Below are 24,404 nucleotides of genomic sequence, written 5' to 3' on the forward strand. Positions count from 1 at the left end.
CTCACTTTGTGCCTAAAAGGAATCATTTTTGCATATGGAAGCATGTATTGCTGATTCTTGTTACAGACCCAAGAAAGCCTTTCAGGCTTGCAGCTGCTTTGCTAATGCGATCTGGCATATTGCAGCTGCTGGCCAACGTGGCCCAGATCATCATGGAGGAGAGTGAGGAGGGTGAATCCCAGCACACCACATGGCGAGAGGTGTTCATTCTCGTGGACCTCCTGTGCTGTGGAGCCATTCTCTTCCCAGTCGTCTGGTCTGTCTTTATTTTCAGTGATCCTGCACAATTCAAATGCAAATTCGTGTTACATTCAGTATCATTCAGTGGACACAGTTACTAATGTGTTTGCACCTCTGTGCCATAACTTAATGTGCATGACGGTCAACTTAACGTTTGAGCTAGCTGTGAAGCATCTTCAAGAGGGTGCATACAAAGGAGCACCAATTTCCAACTACAATGCATTAGCATTGAAAAGATATTCACAAAAAGAAAGTGTCACTTGGAATAAACTGGGTAAAACAAAGGTGGGAAAGAGCTGAGGATTTGAGAACGATACCATGAGAAAAGCAGTGCATAATGTTCACATGTTTTTTGTGGTCGTCCTGTTGTCGTTGCATTGTACACCCCAAAGACAATGTGCGGTGCTCGGTTCTGTCACGGCTGCTATCATTCTTACCTTTGAGTAAGCAAGGCGTTTTCATCTACAACTGCTATACTCCGTTTCATACATCATGTGCAACGCTGTCAAAGCTAGCGCTCTTGTTTGTGCTGTGTACTGCCGCGACCAAAAAGTAGTGCGTCGCTTGGGGTGTACGAGAATCAATAAATGCTTCTCGGGAAACTTCTAAGCATACATATTTGTCATCAGGTTAAAAAACAAACGCCTGTGTTGTCGGATAAACAATCCAAATATGCGAGTTGGTAATTTATGTTTGTCGCTTTCGTATCAGGTTTTCGCTCTCCGCGCGACCCGCGCCGTCGTTTTTTTTTTTTTTTTTTTTTACTTGTTGTGGCAGCTTCGAAAAAATGCACCTGTCGTTAACCCAGCCTCATTGGAGCTGCTGTGCTACCTAATCAATGAATTAACGTCATCTTACACGCAGTACTCGCTCACATCAACGAGGTAAACCGACAATGCGGTATAATCGCGACAAAATCGCCATGCTGGTCAAACCTCGGTGCCAGCTCAGCAGGTTCCGGCCCTCACAAGGGAACACAGTATGCTACAAATGAATAGATACGTGCAGTTCACTTCCGAGTGCAAGTAAGTTGAAGTTACTGAAAAAAAAACAAGATTTCGAATTGAACTCGCCAAAAATTATTAAAAAAAAATGGCACCTCGTGGATTCGAACCCATGCACTTCAAAACTACGGTGAACTCTCCGGAGCGACGCGTCAGACCATTCGGCTACGAAACCGCGCGGAACAACACCTCGTGTTTTCTTTACGGACTACTTGCCTAGCCTTCACAGCGTTGCACCTGATGTATGAAACGGAGTATAGGTCAAAAGAGAGGTCCATCCTACTGTGAACAACTGCCACATCTCACATAGAGAGAAGGGGCACATTCACTGTTATCAAGTCTAAGGTTTGACGAAAATTCATCTAGTGTGGAAAAATCATGTTTAAAAGAAATGTACACTCAAGTTTCATTTATTGCTAGTTGGAGGTATGTAGTTTCAATTAGCTTTTATCAAAAGCCTATGAATACAATGAAAGACCTTTACTCTGAATCGGCACCTCATCAGATCGGACCTGTTCTGTTGCATGGACTCTGTTTAACTGCACATACTGATTGTGTTCTACTTTCGACGCACGCAGAGTTGAAAAGACTAACGCAGAATTTTATCAGCAGTGGCTACCCCAGCCTATTTATCGAAATGGAAAAAAGGCACGCAGTGACCCCCTGCCAGGGCAATGACAACGAAGAAGTGAGCTTCACTTCCGTATGCACAAGGTGGGAGTCACTTTTGAGAATGTTTTGAGACTACGAAGTGAACGTTTGCCGTATTCCTTCAAGCTACCAGAAACAACAACTCGCCCAAGTCAGACTGCATTAAAAATGGAAAGGAACCCTGGCGTCGTCTAATAATTCCTTGCCAGAACTGCCAGCTGTGCTGTATAGGTGAGACAGGAAACCTTACAAGAAGGCCACGGCAGCACCAGAATGATGCAGTCAAGGGACAGATGGTTTCGAACGCCTTGGCAAACCATCATGAAAAAACTGGGCACTGTCTTGACTGGCAATATTCTTCCATCATCGAAAAAAAGAAAAGATCATTATCCCACCTGCGCATCGAATCTTGCTGCATACAATCTCCAACTAGCATGACAAATCGTACATGGAGTCCACTCCCTGAGGTGTTTATTTCTTTATTTTACCCTCAGGGCACATAAAGGCATTACAGAGGGGGGGTAATACAAAAACAATGAAAATAGCAAAATATGGAACTCAAAGGTGCAACAAACTAATAAGAATGCATGTTGAAACAACCTTAAGCAATTATAGGCTTGAGACATAATCAGTGAGTGCTGCCCTAAATGACTGACGCATCCTTAAAGCAGGTGATTGAGAGAGCAAGGTGGTTCCACTTAGCACTGGTTTTTGGCAAAAGGACTGAAAAAACAGTATCCGCAAAAAGCAATGAAAATTTTATACTTAAGACCAAGACGGGATGATATGTATGAAGGCCCTGAGATGAATTGCTGTGAATTATGTTTTTAGATAGTATTTTTAAAAAGACGTAGACAAAAAAATTTTTTTTATTAGTGAAACACTAGCTGCGTGGGAACAGTTCGAATAATTGAAGCACACTGAATGATTTTCAACTGATTCAATGATAGTTGTTAATGTTTTTTGACTGGGTTTTCAAACTGAAGAAGTATGCTCGACTTTGGGTCTAATTTGTGTTTTGTAGAACAGTAACTTTAAAAGGACCGACAACTGCCAAGAACATGAACTGAGATGACTGCATAGATGAAAAGGTTGTTCCTTGTACTGACTCAGACCAACCCTGTTTTTCTTGTCAAAAGTTGAGTTATATTTTTATGTCTTCATTGAAAGCCGCAAAAATAGCCTGTTGCACCACCTGGTGGCAGACACTTTAATTATCCTACCTTCCCTGCCATGTGACCGTAAACTAGGGTACGGAGTCAGCAATTTTCCTGTTAGTGTTGAAATATTGTTTACTTCTTTATGATAAAAGATATTACTCCATGAAACTATACATATAGGCCTGTATTAGTCGTATGCATTAAAGTGGCGCTGCCTTCGCATGACAAACATTCCATGCTCGTCAGCGTGTCTCTAGCAACTTTTCTGCATGCTCATGAAACCATGCATGCAGTTTCCGAGTTGCTAAGATTTTGGAGCGACGTGGTTATTCTATCAACAATTTGTCTCGGAAATGATGTGTATTGATAGTCGGCAGGGTCGCACATATGCACAGTGGTGTTTTCGATGACTTGGCTTGTCTCATGTGTCAAGAGAGTTACGATGAAAAGGCAAGTCATCCACGACACGGGCGCAGCAACCTTGGGCGCTGCCCCGCCGCGGTGGTCTAGTGGCTAAGATACTCGGCTGCTGACCCGCAGGTCATGGGATCGAATCCCGGCTGCGGCGGCTGCATTTCTCATGGAGGCGGAAATGTTGTAGGCCCGTGTGCTCAGATTTGGATGCAGGATAAAGAACCCCAGGTGGTCGAAATTTCCGGAGCCCTCCACTACAGCATCTCCCATAATCGTATGATGGTTTTGGGATGCTAAACCTTACATATCAATCATTCAACAACCTTGGGCGCAGACTTACGCAACGTGGTACAAATACAGAGAAGCTGTATTAAGCCGACAATAGTATGAAGTTGGGCGTGTTGGTAAAACATAACTGATGACTTAGCGCGTAAAATATGTGAAACACACGACAAGGGAAGGGTCAAAGGGAGCACTTGTCCCTTCCCTTGTCCTGTGTTTCGCATGTTTCATGCACTATGTCATTAGCTGTATAAAGCCACATCGTCTCATTGTAAGAACTTATTTTCAAAAATAGTTGTAAAGCTTAGAATGAATGTGGTTAAGCACAGTTACAGGAACTCCTGCAAAAGCAGAACGACAGCACGCACAAGTCGCCAGAAAGGGCGCCGGCACCGCTACCAGTTTTCAGCATTGCTGAATGAAAGGGCTCATTCGTGTGCAAAACCTTTCAGATCGAAAAATTCTGTTGATAAATTGACTACATTCTTTTAAGATTAACCACGGCACCTACAAACTCAACAAAGTGTAAGCTTTCTGTTACGCCTGCAACAACTGGGTCAAAAAAAATCAGTTGTCGTTCCCTTTAATTGGCTTAGACCTTCCGAAAATTTTCTGCATATTTACACGAGAGATCTGTTGACCATGTTAATGATGTATTCAGTTTGCACATGCCAAGAAAGATTATTGGCGAGCTGAACTTCGATATATTTATACAATGTTACGTGCTCGAGGTTGATGTTATTGATAGCATAGCCGAAACATGTGGATGAGTCACAGAAACGCGAGAAATGCATTATTTTGCGTTTAATAGGATAGCCTTTGTTGGCACCAGTTTTATATGTTATGTCAGTCTGATTAAAGAATAAAGTTATCATGCTTATTATATAGTAATATTTCACAGTATAAAATGCAGGCATCAGCAAATAGTTTAATGGATTTAATAATAACATTAGGTAAGTCAATAATGTAAGCTGGAAATAACAATGGACTAAAGTCAGAGCCTTCAGGGATGCCCAACTTCATGTCACAACACGGGGATGCAGCATCATTACCAGTTATAAATTGAGTATATCTAGTTGGTTAGAAGACATTCTATTCAGCTCAAGATGTTAGGGTTAATGTTAAGAATAATACAGTAGAATCTCGATGATACAATTAGGGTTGATGCAAATTTCACGATGATGCAAATAATAAAATTGCTTTTGATGGACTACATTGTATAAAATACGCTGTGATCGCTGTGATTCGACAAGACAGGAACAGCGGGGCAGAAAGACACGAGCGTGTATCTTTAAACGAAGCACTAACACACACTTCTTCTTCGTTCTCTTTGTCCTTTTCGGCGCGCTAAGGCTTGCCGGCTCACAACTCTAGGTAGCATTATTCCCCCTCCCATTAGAGCATCGACTCGATGCTCATACACAAGGGGACAGCAGGGCCCATAAGGGAAAAAAAGAAAGGGAGAAATGATACTTATAGTGCACAGGGCATATGCAGGTGCAAAAAAAAAATGTCTGTGGTTGGTCATAAGAAAAAAAAAAAAACATTAACACAGTTCAAAGTTTGTTCGAGACCCTACGAACAACATAAAAAAAATGTTTGCTGTCCGGGCACAATAAGGCAAGTGTTACCACGTAAAATAAGGTTTCAGGCAGACGACATGCAAAATCTCTGACCGAGGTGAGTGGTGCTGGGTTGTTGCCGAGCCTGTGTCTGGAATAACTTCATAGTTGACTTTGTTCAACCGCCGTAATATTTTGTAGGGTCTGAAGTACTTGCTCAGGAGTTTCTCGCTGAGACCTCGCCGTCTAACAGGAGTCCAAACGTACACTTGGTTACCAGGTTGATAGGTGACTGGTCGATGGTGGATATTGTACCTTCAGGCGTCTTCACATTGCTGCGATGTTATGTGCACGCGAGCTAGTTGACGTGCTTTCTCTGCAAGCTGGATGTAACCCTCGACATCAGGAGTTAGCAGCTCGTGCTGGTCGATCTCACAAGGAATCATCGCGTCTAGCATGGTTTGCACGTCAGGACCATAAACGAGGCGGAAAAGTGCAAACCTTGTCATTTCCTGGGTTGCGGTGTTGTACACAAACGTTACGTACAGCACCTAGAGTTGTGAGCCGGCAAGGCCTAGCGCGCCGAAAAGGGCAAAGAGAACGAAGTGTGTGATAGTGCTTTTTGTTGAGAACATGACGAGGCGTTGTCGAATGTCAATGATAGCACCGTGCTCTCTCAGAAAGTCCATGCCAATGATCAGGTCTTGAGAACACTGACGGAGAACGCTCAAGCTGACAACAAAGGTAAAACCACGAATCTGTATTCGTGCTGTGCAAACGCCGAGTGGCGTGATGATGTGCACGCCAGCAGTACGAATTGGCCTGAGGTTCCAAGGTATCGTCACTTTCTTCAGGAGAGCAGCCTGTTTTTCACTTATTATAAAAAAATCCGCAGCCGTATCAACTAAAGCACTGACTTTGCGACCGTCGAGCAACGCTGGAATGTCTATTGAAATCTTTGCAGACAGCTGGTGTCGTCGTCGTCGGGGTATCGTCAATTTGCAGAAGCGTCGATAGTAGGCCTTGAGCTTGTCCAGTATGGGCGGCCTCGCCCCCGAAGGTCGCTGTGGTTAGTTTTCTCGGCGTATACTGGGTGGCCGACCCTGCGCCACGCTCGAGTAGGTACGGCGATTAGGAGAAAATCGCCGCGGTGACAGGGAGCGTGACTGGTGCAAGGATGACGAAGTTCCGCGCTGCTGAGCCACATGCTCTTCAATTTCAGGGGGCCGCTGACTGAACCTGGATGGCGGTGAGTTTGTCGAAAATCCGCCCAGTCTAAGTTGTCGGTAAGAACAGCGTCAGTACAGATGTCTAGCTTCGCCACAGTGGAAGCAGAGAGGACGTCGATCTGGTGCATCAGGTGAGGTGCGCTGTAATATGGCGCCGCTTGGATCGTCTGCAGCATGGCTGGGGCCACGGTGGGAGGAGGAATTGCAGGTGTAACAGGTTGCCGCAAAGCTTGAGCATACGACATGTGGGGGAAGTCACTGGGTGGTTGATAATCTCACATGAAAGGCAGTTCTCTTAAGGTATGCTGGACTTCATCTCGGACAACGCTGGACAACGAGGAGATATTGCGCTGCGAGGACACTGACAGCTTTTAGAGTTCTTCGCGGATGACTGAACGTATGAGCTCTCGGAAGAAGTTTATTTGGCCACCGAAAGCTCCCAAGTAGTCCGTAGTTGAAGCGTTGATGTGCCATTTGTATGACGGGGCCCGGTGCCTAAGAGTGCTTTCGATGGTTATGGCTTCTATGAGAAATTCTGACACAGTCTTGGGTGGACTGCGCACAAGCCCACTGAAAAGCTGCTCTTTCACCCCGCGCATGAGGTACCGTACCTTCTTTTCTTCTGGCATGCCGGGGTCAGCTCGGTGTAAAAGACGCGTCATGTCCTCGACATACATCGCAACCCCTTTGTTCGGCAGTTGTATGCGGGACTGCAGATCGCGCTCAGCTCTCTCCTGATGGTCAGGGTTGGCATATGTCCCAAGAACTCGGCGTTTGAAGTCTTCCCATGATGTAAGAATATTTGCCCGGTTCTCATACCATACACGTGCGCCATCCAAAGGACTGAAATAGATGTGCCGCAGTTTGTCTGCATCATCCTACTGGTTGTGCACGTCAACGAACTCGCAATGAACAATCCCATCTTCCACATCCTCAAGTGCAGTGCCATGAAAGGGATTTGGCGTTCGCGGTGTGAGTAAGGTGCAATGAAGCGGCGTTGTGCCGTTCGTACCATTTGGGTTGGTGTCAGTAAGGCTGGTCAGAGCTGCCATGTTGTTTTCAAGCAGTCCAAACTCAGGGGATTGCCCTCGGATTCTTCTGCTGGCACGGTGCACAGGAGGGACCACCGGTACTACGCTTGAGTTCTTGCTATGTGGAGAGGTACGGTGCATAGATTACCCAGCACCTCTACCAGTTTGTCACCCACCAAGAGTCGTAACGACAAGACAGGAACAGCGGGGCAGAAAGACACGAGCGTGTATCCTTAAACGAAGCTCTAACGCACACTTCTTTTTTGTTCTCTTTGCCCTTTTTGGCACGCTAGGGCTTGCTGGCTGACAACTCTAGGTGGCAATACGACCGGTTTCTCCAGCAAGCACGGATGATACAAATGCTTGATTGACTGCAACACGCAAGCGGCGCAATGCGGATTGTCTCTGGGAGGAAGACCCATATACTGTTGACCTTGAAGAGGGCAAATGTGGAAAAACTCACCGGAATTCCTCTCGCTTTGCCGCCGTAAACGGGGCCGCAAAACAATGCAGTAAGGCCGACGTGGAAAAAGCAGACCAAGACAAATTTTGTCGCCACGCGATTGCAGATCGCCTTTCTGCTACAGCTTTGGCTACACCGGCTGCACTAGCTGTCAAACCACGTGACGTAAACAACCAGCCGTACATTCAAGATGGCGCCCCGCCGCGGTGGTCTAGTGGCTAAGGTACTCGGCTGCTGACCCGCAGGGCGCGGGTTCGAATCCCGGCTGCGGCGGCTGCATTTCCGATGGAGGCGGAAATGTTGTAGGCCCGTGTGCTCAGATTTGGGTGCACGTTAAAGAACCCCAGGTGGTCTAAATTTCCGGAGCCCTCCACTACGGCGTCTCTCATAATCATATAGTGGTTTTTGGGACGTTAAACCCCACATATCAATCAATCAACATTCAAGATGGCGGCCAAGGCGTCGCCTGGTGCAGTGGCTTGCGTCGGCGCAATAGCGAACTACTTTTGCAGCTCACGGCCTTGAAAAGATGCGTTCATCGAGAGCCTGGTTTGTATTACGATTGGTGCAAACACCAGAAGTAGAAAGTGCAGCAGCAGCGAGTCGGCTTGCTTCTCTTCTGCACTGCTGGCTGAATCCGTCGCTGCTGCTGCCAGTGCGTCTGCTCGTGTCGTTTTTTACGTATCTCCCAAAATTACGCTTGTAAAAGTGTTTCTTTTCAATGCTTTGCATGCATATGTAGAACTAAGTGAGGAATTTAATGCTGAGGAATAAATTCTCAAGCGGCAAAGATGGCGGCGGTGTCGTGTATATGAAGGGCAGAAGGAATGTGAACATTTTCAACGGGCACAAACTTGGTTTTGCGGTTACTCTGGTGTTTTCACTATATGTCGTTTTCACTGTAGATTCTACTGTAGAATCTCGATGATACAAATTCGAAGGAAGCATGCAAAATATTCGTATCATCCCGAAATTGTATGAACCAAAAACAAGTTAAAGCTGATATTGAAGATGAACTTCATTGGCAACTCCTTGCTGAAAAAATGTTATTGATGTTTTTTTGAACTTTTCTGCCTTCCCCGCCTCTCAATAAAGTCCAACGGTTTCTTCACTCATGCTGCTGGCGCAGCGCTATCACACTTAAGATCAAATAGAGTGAAAGTGGCCAAACTCATTTAAAATTCGCTTGCTTCGCCGCTTAAGAGGCCGGAAATCTTTGCCGTAAAGTCCACATGAAAGAAATCAGTCCTGGAGAATTCAGACTCGAGATTTTAAGCCAGAACGCCAGAGCGGCCGCAAAACCACGTCCGCACCTGTCGAAAATGTTCACGTTCGTTCTGACCCTCGTATACATGCCGCCAGTGTGGTCTTTGCCGCTTGGGAATTTATTTCTGAGCATTAAAATTTCCACAGAGTCCTACTTATGCATGCAAAGCACTGAAAAAAAACACCTTTACAAACATTGTTTAGGGAGATACGTTATAGAAATGACACGAGCAGACACACCGGCAGTAGCGGCAATGAATTCAGCCGGTAGTGCAGAAGAGATTAGGTCAGCATCTTGAAAAACGTTAGGGCATGCCGACTCGCTGCTGCTGCACCTTCTTCTAGGCTCTCGATGAATGCATCTTTTTCAAGGTCGTGAGCTTTATCAGGCTGCGCGAGTAGTTTTTGATTACGCCGACGCGAGCCGCTGCCCCCGCTGACGCCTTGGCCGCCATCTTGAATGAACAGCTGGTTGTTTATATCATGTGGTTTGACTGCTAGTGCAGCCAATATAGCTAAAGCCGTAGCAGAAAGGCAATCCACTATCGCGTGGCGGCTAAATTTGTCTTGGATGGATTTTTTTCGTGTTAGCCTCACGGCATAGTTTTCCGACCACTTTTCCAGCGGGAAAGCGGGGGGAATTCCGGTGAGTTTTGCCACATTTGCTCTCTTTGAGGCCAACAGTGAACAAGTCTTCCTCCCACAGATAAGTCACGTTGCTCCGCTCACGTGTAGTGGTCAATCACGCGTTCATATCATCCATGGTTGCTGGCGAAACCATTCGTGTAACACTAAATCACAGCGTGTATTATACAATGTAGTCCATCTGAAACAACTTTAATAATCGTATCATCGCGAAATTCACATCAATCGTAATGGTATCATCAAGATTCTACTGTACTATGTTTGAGAAGCAGTAAGCAATGATTCTCCTTGTCAAAAGCTTTAGCAAAATCTTAAAAAAATGTAGTCCATAACCTGGCCTTTGTCTAAAGATGAAATGTTATAGATAAATGATATTAGTTGTGTTTTGCAAAAGTGATTATTTTAAAACCCTTGCTGAAATGAACTGAAAAAAAGTTTGATTCAAGAAAGGAGACCAGATTAGTAAATATGATATGTTCAAGGATTTTGCAAGGAATGCTGGTGAGTGAAATGGGTCTGTAATTGAGGCGAGAATGTGGATTTCTTGATTTTAACAGAGGCACATCTTTCCCTACCTTCCAATCTATGTTTAAAGTTGACAGCGGTGCAACAGCTGTACCAATTGAGCCAAATCGATACAATTTCCGATTTTTTTGCTGAGCTGTGCCAAAATAATGAAATTTGCCGAATTTGCACCATGCTGTGCCAAAGTGCCCAACCAGCCTCAAAATTTTCTCAGTTGCACTAATTTCGGCAAGAAATGGAGGCCACGTTGGCGACCTGTAGTTTGTGTCATCAATCGCTGACAATCAATGGCCACCTGTAGTTTGCATCATCAATCGTTGACAATCAATCCAGGGATCCAGGTGCGCAGACCCTAACCCTAAGCCACTGTTAGGCCAGGACCTCGCGAAACGTGATTGCTCAGATAATGTAACAACGCTGCACACTCATTAGTCCACTGGCCACAGCGGATATCTATCAGCGGGAGGATGCAACTTCTAGACATGCGTTGCTGTGGCCAGCAACACTTCGCGGGTCAGAAAATGCAGTTACGGCATGTTAGAACTAAAGCTTGAAGCGTATGCTGCTGTTACTGCGCGTGAGCAAACTCGACGTGCTGCGAACACCAGCTTTGCTGGGAACTATGTTGGTTGCCACAGCAACGGCACATATGATAGATATGCGGTGCTGTTGCCGGGCTAATGGGCACGTTCCAGTGTTACTTTGTTGAGTCAAGCATAGCTTGCAAGCGAGCCGAGAAGTTGTGTTCTAAACCTAACCCCATCGTAAAAATAAGGGGGGCAGGGGGAAGTAAAGCGGTTCGAAAATTTCTTGGCCTTGTTCTAACCCATGCAGAATGCCACTTAAGCCACCTTCGCTGCACTAGACTGGTGGTTTGCAGAAAAGTGTTTAATATTTGGAAGGGGCTGTTAGCACTACTCATGGTATTCAGCACAGTTTGTTCAATTACTCATAAGTGTATACGCCACGTAATTGTGAGTGCTAATATGATTGCTAATTTCTAGAAAAGTTACTGGCAATTAATTAGACACTGTATGATATTTCTGCAGCCGTACAAAATCAAAGAAAACTGTGTGCCCCTTATGTTTTTCACCACCTTTACTCCTCAGTTTTACTAATCTTCCAAATCTCAAGGTCAGCATCTTGGAAAATCCACATTTTCATCTTCAGAGTCTGTCAAGATTACAGGCGGGGTAAATGCCAGTTTGCACTTTATGATTGTTTGTAAAGTGGGGTGGTTCAAAATACTACTTTCTATTGAAATAGCTGTGTTCATATTCACTCTGCGGGAATATTTTTTGGTGTCATTAAAGAGCTGCTTTCACAGAAATTCTGGTGTCGGTAACAGTGATGGGCATCATTAGTTGTGAGTGAAAAAGCAGCATTGGCAGTGAGCATATATTCGAGGCACATACAATAATAAAGACAGGAGCTCAAAAGCATTGCACTTTCACCTTTTCTGCTGCACAGTGTAGGTCTCCAGCGAGAAGCAAAGGCAAGTGAGCATTTGTAAGGTGATAGTAAGTGTGCATGTGTTTGCTTGCGTGCGTGTGTGTACTTGTGTATGTGTTTGTATGTGTCTATCTGGGTGTGTGTGTGCGTGTTCATGTACACACACACACACACACATATACACTCACACACGTGCTCACGAATATTTAGATTGCAAAGAGCCTCCACTTTTTTTTCTTTTTGAAAGCTTAAACGGCCGTACTTCTTTAAAGGTAAGATTTTAGCGAATAAACTAGCCATGAGCACCAATTCATGCTGCTAGTTCACGCGTGAATACCAGGATGAATACACAAGCTCTGTGTGCCACTTCGAAGTGATGGTGGGCGACCTCTACCGCTCCGCTCATTGCTGCTGCGGCTGGAAAAAGAGAGGGTTTATGTCATGAACAGAGGACGGCGCTGGGGCGGGGGTACGGAGAACAGTGAGATGAATCTCCAAGCTTTCTTGAAGGGTGTATATTGCTCTGACTACATGAATACTGTGCAGCCATCTAGTGGTACGGCTGGACACTACATAATCCACAATTTTAAGGTATGACAGTAGCGCCCAGAACACACTGCCTACCTAGTAGGAGCAGTGAAATTGGGCCCAGCAGTGCATTTATAGGGGAGCTTATTCATATTTATAACATCCCAGTGGAGATTATGTGCAGCTGGGCACATGATCCCCAAAGCGTGTTTGTAAACTGCACAGCTCTTGACAGAATTTACTCTTGGCTCGCTTTTCCTTCTTGCTCAGATAAAGCAAGGACAGAGAAATTATGAGCACTTACAGCCAAAAGAACAAACAATGCAAATGTGCCATACAGAAAAGACCTATCATTGTCTGCAATTTTCTATGTTCTTTTCCAAGAACAGCAACTATGGATTTGGAATCTCTGAAAAAATCGCCTTTGTTTGTTTGAACGTGGAGGTGCACTAAAATTCTCCCTCTAGTACAGATGTAAAAGGCTGTGAGCAGAAAAGGCCAAACTGCGGGAAAGTGAGTGGTCTGTAGGACTATTTGTATTCAGTACTTACTGCTTTTTCATTTCGTGTCTTCTGTTTTTCTCGTTCAACACAGAGCTTACTATGACATTCCTGTTGTATATCTTGAAGAACCTTGATGAAGCTCACCTGCTTTCACTGGCTTAATGAATAAAAGCTTGGGAAGGATAGTTTTCTGGTTGTGTTGCAGGAATGTCAGCTTAGAGAATTATGCGAAGTCCCTGAAACCGTAGCTCCACATGTTGAATTGTCTCCTCCTTTTACACTTCACACATCATTCTTAATGCAACCATAGTGCAAGTGGCTGTAGTCTCACTCAGCTGAGCTAGAGATGCACCGAGTTCGAGCAACCCACCAGACTCTCTGTCATCCCGTTGACAATTTAATGCAGAGTCCTCAGCTGCTTTGGTGTGGTGTAGGCCTGCCGTCAATCATGACCTTAAAAGATTAGTGACATGATTTTGAGGCACAACAAAAGAGACATTTAACATTGCAGCACTCTCCTCACACCAGAGCCAGACAACACGTATAAAATATTTTACTTAGATTTTAAAGTTTTCATCACCCAGCATCTGCAAGCCAGCCCTGCCGCAATGAACATTATTATCACGGTGGGTTAGCACACAACACAAACACAGTTCACTGGGTTCGCGAAGTCTGTGTCCTGCAGGCAGCCACAGAGATCGGAGTCAGTGGATGACAACTCACTCATCGTTGTTTACGTGAACCACGTGTGACTGACTTGATTGACAGAGCTGGTTTCACTATTTTGTGAGTTGCAGTTTTTCCGCGACGTCAGACTTGTACTGACATGTCACTGCGAAGCTGCCCCTTTGATGGCAAAACTGAAAGTGCTTTTTTAAGGCAGCAATCTTAAAAATATATTCAATGCATTCTCAAACAGTATAACACGTTTTTTAGGGTTCTTGACTCCAGCATTTTGATTTAGAGCAACCAGCCAAAAATGTTGAATTTTTGTGTCAGTAGTCCTTTAAGTAAGTACTGCAAGAAGTATTTGGTAGTGCTACTTCTGAGACATTACCCAACAGAATGCAATTGCATTCTAGAATAACAACTGGAAAAGCATCACGCACTTTGGATCATTTATACAATTGACTCTCGTTAATTGACACTTTAAGGGACCACTGAATTTTGTTTGAATTATCAACAAGCTTGAATAATCAGGAGTTCTCAGATATATGGCTCTGGGCAAGGTGTCACATTTATTTTATCGCATTTAAATTTTTTAAGCATTTAAACTTTAACTGCATCCAATGAACACAAAGCAGAGGTGTAGGATTTATAAGTTTATTGGCTATTTATTACTGAGCAGACCTTTTAAAGAAATCGCGATTTGCCAGCTGCTTCTTTACTATATCTGCCTTCAGCACAAAGCTCTCTATACTTGTTGAGAAGCATCGCCCTTGTGTGCGCTTCATTTATAACATTTGTTTACTAGTAAAGCCTTTTTTCTTGAAGGCCTGATGCGCCTTTTTTTTTTCATTTTTAGACTGTTAAGACTGCATAAGCACACAAATCTTCAATTAATAGTGCGAAAGCATCAGATATTTTCTGGTATGGAACTGCAAAAAGTATGAAATAATCGAATGCTGCAGTTTGAATTAAAAGGCTTTTAAATACATTGAAAGAATAGAGGGCCAACTAAAAAATTGAATTTGTTTGACTGAATTAAAAGTACAAATTATTAGATTTTGAATTATTGCGATTCTACTGTAGTTGTGACTTCAGAGTTTCACATGGGCATCATTGCTCACGTCCAATCACGAAGACACGTACAGCCCGGAAAAGAAGCAAAGCAGGGACAATTCTTTTCAAAGAGAATGGTGACTGTGACATTTAGATGTGCAGAGTGTTTGTTCGACATATTGTTGCGGTGTCGCAGTTATCACCATATTGTGTGAAAGAGGAAGAGGAGGACAACGTTGGCTGATGATCAACAAATGCCGTTTTGCCTGTTGTGTTTTCCACTGTAAATATCTCGGGAATATACTCGCAACATTTTGTTGGAAGTGCTTGGTACATTACAAGACAGAACTCGACAGCGTACGCGTCCTGGTCAGCCCGACGACGTCAACAGAAATGAGTCCTGCTGCTTCCGCTTTGACCGCAACTCCGGTACAGCCGGTCGTGTTGACTCAGCTGCGCTATCCTGGCAACTTCTGAGACACCGCAACATCGTCACCGCAGCAATATTATTGCTGGAGTTTAACATTCCGCTGGCTGCTGCCGACCACGTGTGGGCCTCGCACGTCTTCCTTGTGGCAGTGATGGTGGAGTTGTTTCATCTATGCTTCAGCTGTGTTCGTCCGCAGTGCTTTTACTCTCGTGTAGAGCATGCAGTGCATAGGGGATGTTATCGATTTGGACTCCGTACAGAATGGCGGTGGTGGCGAAAAACCGCCGAGAGTATCTAAATAATTACTATCAAAATAAAAATTGTCAGCTGGTGCCCGCTAAGCGGAAGAAGGCATTGCTACAAAATACAACTCGAGGTTTCTTCCATGGTTTTCCTTTGCATGTGACCTTTAAACTTGATCTAGCAGCTGTGATTTTTAGTGAGCATATGTTGACATGGTTGGGCCAAAAGTGTAGTCGAGTACAACCTTCGAAAGCGTTTTCCCCTTAAAAGTGGATGCTTCAGTGGGTGTGTGCTAACTGCAGAACGAGATCATGACTTTGGTCGCAGAGGTTGTTGCCTTCTTAAGCTGTATCTGACTACTGTCAAACTCCGCTACAACGAACGCCACTTCAACAAAATTTCTGCTGAAATGTAAAATTCACGATTTCCCGTCAGCAGTCCATAGGAGTCAATGCATAGATATTGTTGCCTCAACGAACACAATTTTTTTTTGTCGTCCCGCTTCAACGAAATTTCACGATTCAATTCCAGGCTCAGATACTTATTTCTATACAGTAAACCCAATCTTTAATATTTTTGGAGCATTTTCAGAGCCTGAAAATGCGTCAACGAAGTCTGAAACACACATTGGCACCACCAGAAACTGCCACTGTTCAGCAATCATGGGCCCCACCATAGGAATGGCAATAAGACGGCCCTGCTTTTGCCACTGGCTTCCTTTTGAGCCGCAAACGATCCGACACTATTAAGTGCCAATCACTGGCACGCGTATGCTCGCGTCTACGCGTCGAATGCGCCTCTCGGCGTCGGCGTCGGAGGGGCCAACGCCTCCTCTAGAAGATGCCTGCCGCATGAGAAGAAAAACGGCTGCCACACCCTTTTCCTCCTTTATTTTAGAATGTTCTCGGTCGCTAGCGTCACCTGTGGCGGACGGTGCAACAATGCAACACTTTGCATAGCCTCCGAAACAGCGGTGTACAGTTGCAGGTCTCGAACAACTCTCGGCTGACGCGCCCCTATGGGTTGCCGGTGAAAAACGTTTAGCAGACCACGTTCGCGCAGCGCGCAGAAAAAAAGCGCGCGGCGTGCGGTTCCGCTTGATAATTACTGCAGACAAACAAGCAAATAACTCGTATTATAGCAAAATTGGACGCAGGAATGATAAATAATAAGTTTTAAGACAGTGGAAAGTATTTTACATCGTCTTTTCAACTGTTTTTGTCGTTTCGTGCGAGAAATCTTGACAGCTAGCAGACGTACATTGCATTGCAGCCCGAGTGCTAGGGGTGCGCACGCTTGCATTACTGGTAGTACTTGCATTTTTTTATTTCGAAAGGTTTGTGCCTACTACTTGTGTTGTGCGTGCGTCCGGTCCAACCATATACACTCGGACATGCGCTATTGTTGCGTGCCAAAGTGCAGGTCTGGTCAGCGGCGAAAACAAGACGGCGTATCTTTTCATGAGATACCGGCTGAGAGCACTTCATGCGAGCGATGGTTAACGGCCATTTCAAGAGAAGAGTGGGTGCCAAACAGTACCTCAAACTACTCAGTGGTATGTAGTCTGCACTTTCTTCCATCTGACTTCAAAGACGGTTGCACAAGACGTCTTCTAAAACCGGGTGCTGTTCCAAGCGTGTTTGACAACCCGACTGGCGAGACTGTGGACATCGAAAGGGTCGCAGTAAAGCGGGATAGAAGAATACGGAAAAGAAAGCATGAGCCTTCTTCGAGCAACACCGGCAGCCATGACGACAATGATACCGCAGCCTTGTTGACAGGAGGAAGCGAGATGGAGGCAAGTTGTCCTAAAGCTAAGGAGTCTTCAACAAGCAAGAACACGAACCTGAGTGAACTTGTGCAAGAAAGTACCAGTTTATTGAGTGGCAACCACTAAGTAGGTTTGCTCGCCATGACAGGGCCTGCAGTGGTGACGAATTTAACATGCACCCAGGATGCAAACAATCAAGATGTGCTTGTCGTGGTTAGCACATGAAAGAGCGCCAGAAAAAAAGTGACCCTGCCCTGCAAGTGCTCTGTGAAGACTCAAACAGCCCCAAGCGCGCCTTCATCGCATTTTTTTGTTCAGCGCAAGCGATGGCGCGAAAAGGAATGTGCTCTGAAAGCTAAAATTGAAAGGCTGCGAAAAACTGTGGATGCCTACAAGAACGAGCTCCAAAAACTTAGAAGAGTGCTCTGTAAGCGCATTTTTGGAAGTTGTGGCCGATGCCGAAGAGGGAAGCACAAAAGCTGTGTTACTGTTAGATCAAATGAAGAATTATAAAAAGAAGAGACCGTCGTGGTCAGAAACAACGATTAGACACTGCATTGTCATTCGACATTTTTCTACCAAAGCATATGAATACATTAGGTCCGAGAAATTATTAACTTTGCCATGTCGCACTACTCTTCAAAAATATATTGGCAGCAGCTCTGGAGAAGTCGGTTTCAGCGAGCTCGTTCGCCTGCACCTCCAAACAGAACTGGAACGTTTAGACACGCTCCAGTTCAATCAGATAACCTCCTTCTTGTTAAGTCTACCGGCTTAAAGTCTATTTTGCCCTCCCTGTCTCTAAACCCCAGTGCTTTGAAAAACTCTGCGCCATCATCCTGAACTATAGGGTGAAGCCCTTTACAGAACATTATCAAGTGTTCGGCAGTTCCTTCTTCCTCTCCACACGCACTGCATACTGTGTCTACCCCTTCGTATTTGGCCCGATATGTCTTGGTTTGCAGTACTCCCGTCCTGGCCTCAAACAGTAGAGAACTACCCCGAGTGTTATCCTAGATCCTTTCCTTGGCAATTTCCTGCTTAAAAGTTGGATATATCTCTAGTGCGGACTTCTTAATCATGCCCATTCTCCACATGTCAGTCTCCGTTTCCTTCACTTTCTTCTTAATCGATAGTTCTTTTTGGTTTGGCCACCTGCTGTTTTCTAAGTATTTACCAGTCAATTTCCTGGTTCGCTTCCTCCATTTTGTATTGACATTCTTCATGTACAAGTAGCTGAAAATCTTCCTATCCCAACGCTCCTCCCCCATTTCTCTCAATCGCTACTCAAATTTTATCTTGCTGCTAGCTTTCCTGCCCTCAAATGATGTCCATCCCATAATAGTCTCGGTCGCGAGCGCCACCGTGCGGCGCTTGCTCAAAACTGAAGGCAGGCCAACTCCGCTGGGAGCGCGAGCCATTCACTAGGCATTGTATAGAGGAGGCGTTGGAGGGGCATACGCGAGGAGGCGCAAGGGATCAAGCCGGGCCATCGCCTCCTCTAAAAAGATGCCTGAGGAATGGCTCGCGCTCCCAGCGGAGTTGGCCTGCCTTCAGTTTTAAACAAGCTCCGCGCGGTGGGGCTCGCAACCGACCCTATTATCACGGCGACGGGCAGTACCAGCTAAACGTATTTAATCTGCGGCCCATAGGGGCGCGTCAGTCGAGAGTTGTAAGATCTTCAACTGTGCACCACTGTTTCGGAGGCTGTGGAAAGTGTTGCGTTGTTGCACCGTCCGCCACAGGTGACGCTAGCGACTAAGAACAATTTCAAAATGAAGAAGGGAAAGGATGTGGCAGCTGTTTTTTTTTTTTTTTCATGCGGCAGGCATCTTCCTAGAGGAGGCGTTGGCCGGGCTTGATATTTTTGCCACGCGTACGCTACGTCACCCCGCGTACAGCGGCGCCAACCAACCAGGGGTCGCGATGCCTCGGAACGTTATGCCTAATGGCTGCCGCTTCGAAGGCACAGCAGAGTTCTGGATGCTAGCACAGAAACTACTCCAAACGTTCCTGAATGACCGCTTCGTAATCTAGAACGACAACGACACGACGAATGACTGCGAGTGCTACTAGCGTGACGCGGTTTCGTGCCGAGTTCGAGCGACGCCGACAAATCTAGCGAATGCCGGCCGGCTATGCTAGCGCCGGTCCGAGTGCGATCGTCGGCTGAGCGAAGGGAGCATGTCGGTGTTCTTGTGTTTTGATCTGTGACTTTCTGTGCTAAAAACGAGTGTAAACAGACTTCGGAGGTTCGAATGTTTGAGCGTGAGCCCTCGTCTACCGCGGAGGCAATTCAGAGCAGTGTCATCTGCATCCAGCGCAGGCCTCTACCGTCTAGTTCGTATGAACCAGCACATGTGAAAAACCTCGGCTGAAAAAAACTCTACGGTAGTTTCCGTCGCAACATAGACACCATATACGACGCCCGAAACATCGCGTAGTTCATACGGAGGAGTTTTTATCTGCACTGTGTTTGTTTTCAACATCGATATTCATCATCGCTGAAAGCGAACCTCGCACTAGCCAGCGCATTTCGGTGATGTCAAAACGTACGTACTTATAGAAGTGTATTCGCGGATTGTACGACGCTGGAACATTCGTTGGCTTCGGTGCAAATCGTTTTCGTGTGTTGCCAAGCTAATAACAAGCGTGCGCTGGTTGGTAGCAGTGTGATGTGACTTCGTGTCGGGTACCAGCGACGCTGACACATTCAGCTGTCAGCGGTCTCACTTTCATTCATGTACAAGATAGAAACTCGAACGTGCGTTGCTGCGGTGATCAAAAAAAAAATTTCATGATTAAGTGCTGCTGGTATTGCCTGCTATTTCACTTCTCGCTTGTTCTGCTTCTCTGCCACGCTCAGTAGCACATACGTTGTTTGGAGGCATTCTAACACACACATACCTAATTAATAGTTCATTCTGATACTCATAGCTGTAGGCATACAATGGCGCTTCTCCATCGTTTTACAGTTTACCGTAATGTAACACGCGTTTTGTTTACAGCTGGACAGAAAACTGAAAACCTTGTAAGAAGCACATGATTTCGAATCAGCTGCACGATAACACGATAGTAGGAAGAGAAGGTCACCACATGTATGCACAGAATGAATGAAAGTGCACTTGTACTGTACTGCACTTTGCATAGAAGAAATGCAAAAAGTACCTCATGTGACTTACTACCTTTCAGAACTGTGCATGTATTTATCTCTTCCTCCAGACTGTAATGAGCTGAACATATTAGATGGTTTCAAACATTGAATCTTTGTATGTGTTTCCAAGGACTGCTTCATTTCTGTTCAGCTTTTTAGAATACGCATTAACTTGGACTATATATACATGCACTTAAGCAAATTCAAAATATCAAGATATTCAGCTTAGCTATGTTAGAAAACTTGCCAAAACTTCTGTACGGTGCTCTGGTGCAATCCTATGACAGGTATCTGTCCCATCAAAAATTTTGGGCATCCTTTATTGCATCATAGGGAATTTTGACTATTGATGAGATGTGAAAACCTTCTACACAGTGCTTGGCTGCAATCTCGAAACCAATGCCTGTCTCATCAAGTAGTGTTTGATGCATTTTATAAATGTTAAAGGACATTTAAACTAGCAGCAAAGTGCAGAAACCTTCAACACAGCACTGATCTGCAATCACAATCTAGCTTAGAAGCCATTTGTAGTGCTCTCTAACACGTTCGAATAAAGTTATCAAACACTGGAATTATCTACTTGGTTTGGTTCGTGATACTAGTGTGTCTGACTTTTTGGAGGCACTTGTGTCATAATAATGTTCTATTTCTCTCATTTCTTACCAGGGTGCACTCATGGGGTAGTGATATTTGTTTACGTTGGCACACTTAATTTGGTACTACTGTTTAAATGCTTTCATTTTGTATATATGTACACCACTCCTGCAGTAACCTCACATTGGGCTACCGTATTTGAATATAAATAAATATACCATCCAAAAGTGTTCTACGCTGTGCTTGGCTCCAATATGATCACTAATATTTGTTGCATCATGAAGGTTCGGGTGAGTTTTATTGCATTGGAGAACATTTTTGGCTGCCTTCTTTACAGGGTTCAGTTCCAGTGTTACCATCTTAAGTTCCAGTAAACTACCATCTTTGTGGTACAGTAGGTTTTAATGCAAAACAATATTTCTAATAACGAAGTGATAGTTTTAAATTGCTACTAACTGAGCTTTCAATATTACTGTATTTATTTTTGAGCCACTGCTTCATGTTACCGCATAGCAAAGAGAGTTGGGCAAGTGCATGTGCAGGTTTAGCTCTACATTGTGACAGCAATTAAATGAAAGCTGCCTCTTCTTGGCTGGTTTTATTCATGCAGGTCTATTAGGCATCTCCAGGAAGCATCACAAACAGATGGCAAGGCAGCAATCAACCTGGAGAAGCTGAAACTGTTCCGACACTTTTATGTCATGGTGAGACTACCTACCACACCACCTCCATGTTTGTGTGATGGGGTTTTTTAACAGTGCTTGGTATTGTTTACTGTCTTGCTACATGTGCTTCTTTTTCTATTTTTATGTAAGCATTTTTCTGATAAGATTGCGAGCTTAACACAAACAATATACGTATTTACTCGCATAATCCTTGCACTTTTTTGGCTGAAAACCGATGCAAAGTTGGGGGGGTTCGAGAATTACGCCGGGAAAACTTTCCCCAAAAATGTACAGAGCGAAGAAGAAAACGAAGTGGCTACAGATCAGGATTCTCACACCAGCAGTGATGGAAGTGCCTTTTTACTTTTTGGAGCATACTTTGGAGCAGGAAAAGTATTGCTTTGGAGCGGCTATAGGTGCTTTCAGAGCAGTAAGAAATGCTAGTTTAGAACAGTTATTGGTGTTTTAGGAGAAGATAATAAATTTGACATACACTAATTGGAGTTCACAGCATTGTCTAAGCATCTCAAATATTATTACTTCTTATTAAAAATATTTAAAATACAACAATTAATGTAAATTTTATGTAGCAAACAATGGCAGGTTGATAAAATGTCCTGTGAAAAGAGCTACAATTTAAATTACTAGTATTTATGGCACAAAGCGAAACAAACTGGAAAAGCTGAGCACCACATTTTTAATGTAACCACTGTTCCATATAATTGTTGCCAAATAAGCAGTACATAATTGGTGTGAGGTAAAAGCAATCAAGCCCATTTTCACATTTCACCATACTAACCTGCATGTCTAGCTCAGAAAAAAAAATCCAAACAAGCTATATGCTTATTATGCGAGTTCTTGTCGCACAAATGAGATCAGAGCCAATAATGCTACACACTAGAAGCACACTGGGATAACAGTACACATATTCTTTTCAGTTTTTTTAGGACTTGTGCGTCAGTCACACAGTAAAAGTTCGTCATCCTGATTCTTCCTGTGTCATTTCGGAGCATGTTTGGAGCAATTACTAACAAAAATGACTGTTTGAAGCAGCATGGAGCAGCAGTTCTCTTTTGGAGCAGTTTGGAGCAATTGGAGCAGCACTTCCATCACTGCACCAGCAACTAGCAGCAATCTTTAAGAAGTACTAATTAAAACTTACCTCAACACTAAAAAAGCACAGGTTCAACACAAGGCAAGATTTGAGACACAAAAAGTGCAAGCAAATAGTCGATAATTAGAATATCATACGAAAAGCTTGTGGGCATTGCGGGCGTAGCAGTAGCGTTCGTCGCTCAACAGGAGCCCTCGAAAGGTAAGCGTAGGACGTCAGTATTAGGATAATGGCTATTTAACACAATCGTCCGCAGTTTTCTTCCGAAGAAATAAAGTGTACCATCAATCCCAGTTTTAGGCACACATCAGGCCCAACGCGTCTTGGTGGCTTTCAGCTGCCGTGACCAGAAGCGAACACAAAACTTGTAGGCTCCGAAGGGCCTACCGGCGGCCCTGTTGCCATTGTATAGTGCATGATCTATCACTTTCAACTTGAAAGCAGCCATGTAGCTTCAGTATCACCCGATAATGTGACAAGATTACCTACGCAACGTACAAAACACGCCGCAACGTGCTTGCCACTTTGGCTTGGCTTGGATTGGATTGAATCTCCGTGCAGTAATAGTGTGCTTGATGCTTAAGAGGTGGCACTCGCTATCATCATCAGTGGCTGGAACGAGCAGACGACATTATTGCGGCAGTTTGTGGGGGTGCGATAAGTACTCGAGGAAAAAAAGAAATCGCATTTTTGTTGGTCGATGAGGGGGGTGCGAGAATTATGCGAGTGTGAGGATTACGCGAGTAAATATGGCAGCTTATTCTGGAAGTAATGTGGCCACCAGCAATAATGCTAGAATCTTCAACATTGCGTGTATAAATGCCAATACGATGAATGATCAGATTACCGATGACTTACGTCTGTGCTTGTGCTGCTCCTTCAGTGCTGCTTCTTTTACAGTGCAGAGATTCACCCAATAAACTATTGAATGTTTACCGGTTGCATTTTGCTTGCTGCACTATCACAACCACACAACTGGTGGAGGTGCTGGTTCTTTCATGTTTTGGAGGCCCCTGAAAAGCTTTAACTCAGCCAAAGCCGTCAAAGGCATGTAGATAAGAATTTAAACACATTTGTATTGTTCCTCTTAAAAGGCCAGTAAACAACCCCCAGGTGCAAAATTTGTAAGGAAGAGAAATATGCACACTTTTGCTATAGGAGTATGCTACCACAAAGATTTAGAATATGTGCTAGAGTAAGGAAGTTACAGGGGTTAGAACATCCTTTTTAGCTCGTTTCAAAATTTCACGCAGCCTCACCACCGTTCTCTGCCATAGGGAAGGGAAAAACGTAGCCCATCATCGTGACTCCACCCGCTTTGGCTACATGACACGATGTCAGTGATACGTCAAGGACGCGCAACCAGTAACCGAGCAGTAGGGCTTGCTCCCACATAAGTGCATGTCATAACGGTGTGGAGCGGAAGCTTGGAACAGGGAGTACTCTTCCTCCACTTCAATGTAGACCACTTATAACGTAACTGCTTATAGTGCAGAACCGCTTACAATGCGGTCTTTTCCTACTTCTGTTTACCCTCCCATAGAATCACATGTATACGGATACCGCTTAATGTGCAGTTCCCCAAGCTGAAAGACCAGTTATAACGCAGTTGCCGGAAATTGTTTGCGACTAACGCTGTAACGAGTAGCGCTGGGTGCGCCGCTGGGGAGCGAACGACGAGGTCATTACGGAGAAAGAGGGTACTGATGTGAACAAACGAACGGCAGAGGGAATAAAAAAAAGAAAAGACAGTGGG

The 24,404-nt window shown here is 44.6% G+C and overlaps 1 protein-coding gene across 5 annotated transcripts in view; it reads left to right on the forward strand.

Moving 5' to 3' along the window:
- LOC119160747 (protein GPR107) overlaps window positions 1–24,404 on the forward strand; it is a 428,055-nt gene that overhangs the window by 333,972 nt on the left and 69,679 nt on the right. For all 5 annotated transcript variants that reach the window (XM_075881006.1, XM_075881007.1, XM_037412965.2 and 2 more), the window contains 2 exons: window positions 126–256; window positions 21,480–21,573. In XM_075881006.1, coding sequence (XP_075737121.1) covers window positions 126–256; window positions 21,480–21,573 — 225 coding nt within the window. The remainder of the gene's footprint in view (window positions 1–125; window positions 257–21,479; window positions 21,574–24,404) is intronic.

This window comes from Rhipicephalus microplus, chromosome X, assembly GCF_043290135.1.
Source record: "Rhipicephalus microplus isolate Deutch F79 chromosome X, USDA_Rmic, whole genome shotgun sequence".
NCBI classification, from domain to species: Eukaryota; Metazoa; Arthropoda; class Arachnida; order Ixodida; family Ixodidae; genus Rhipicephalus; species Rhipicephalus microplus.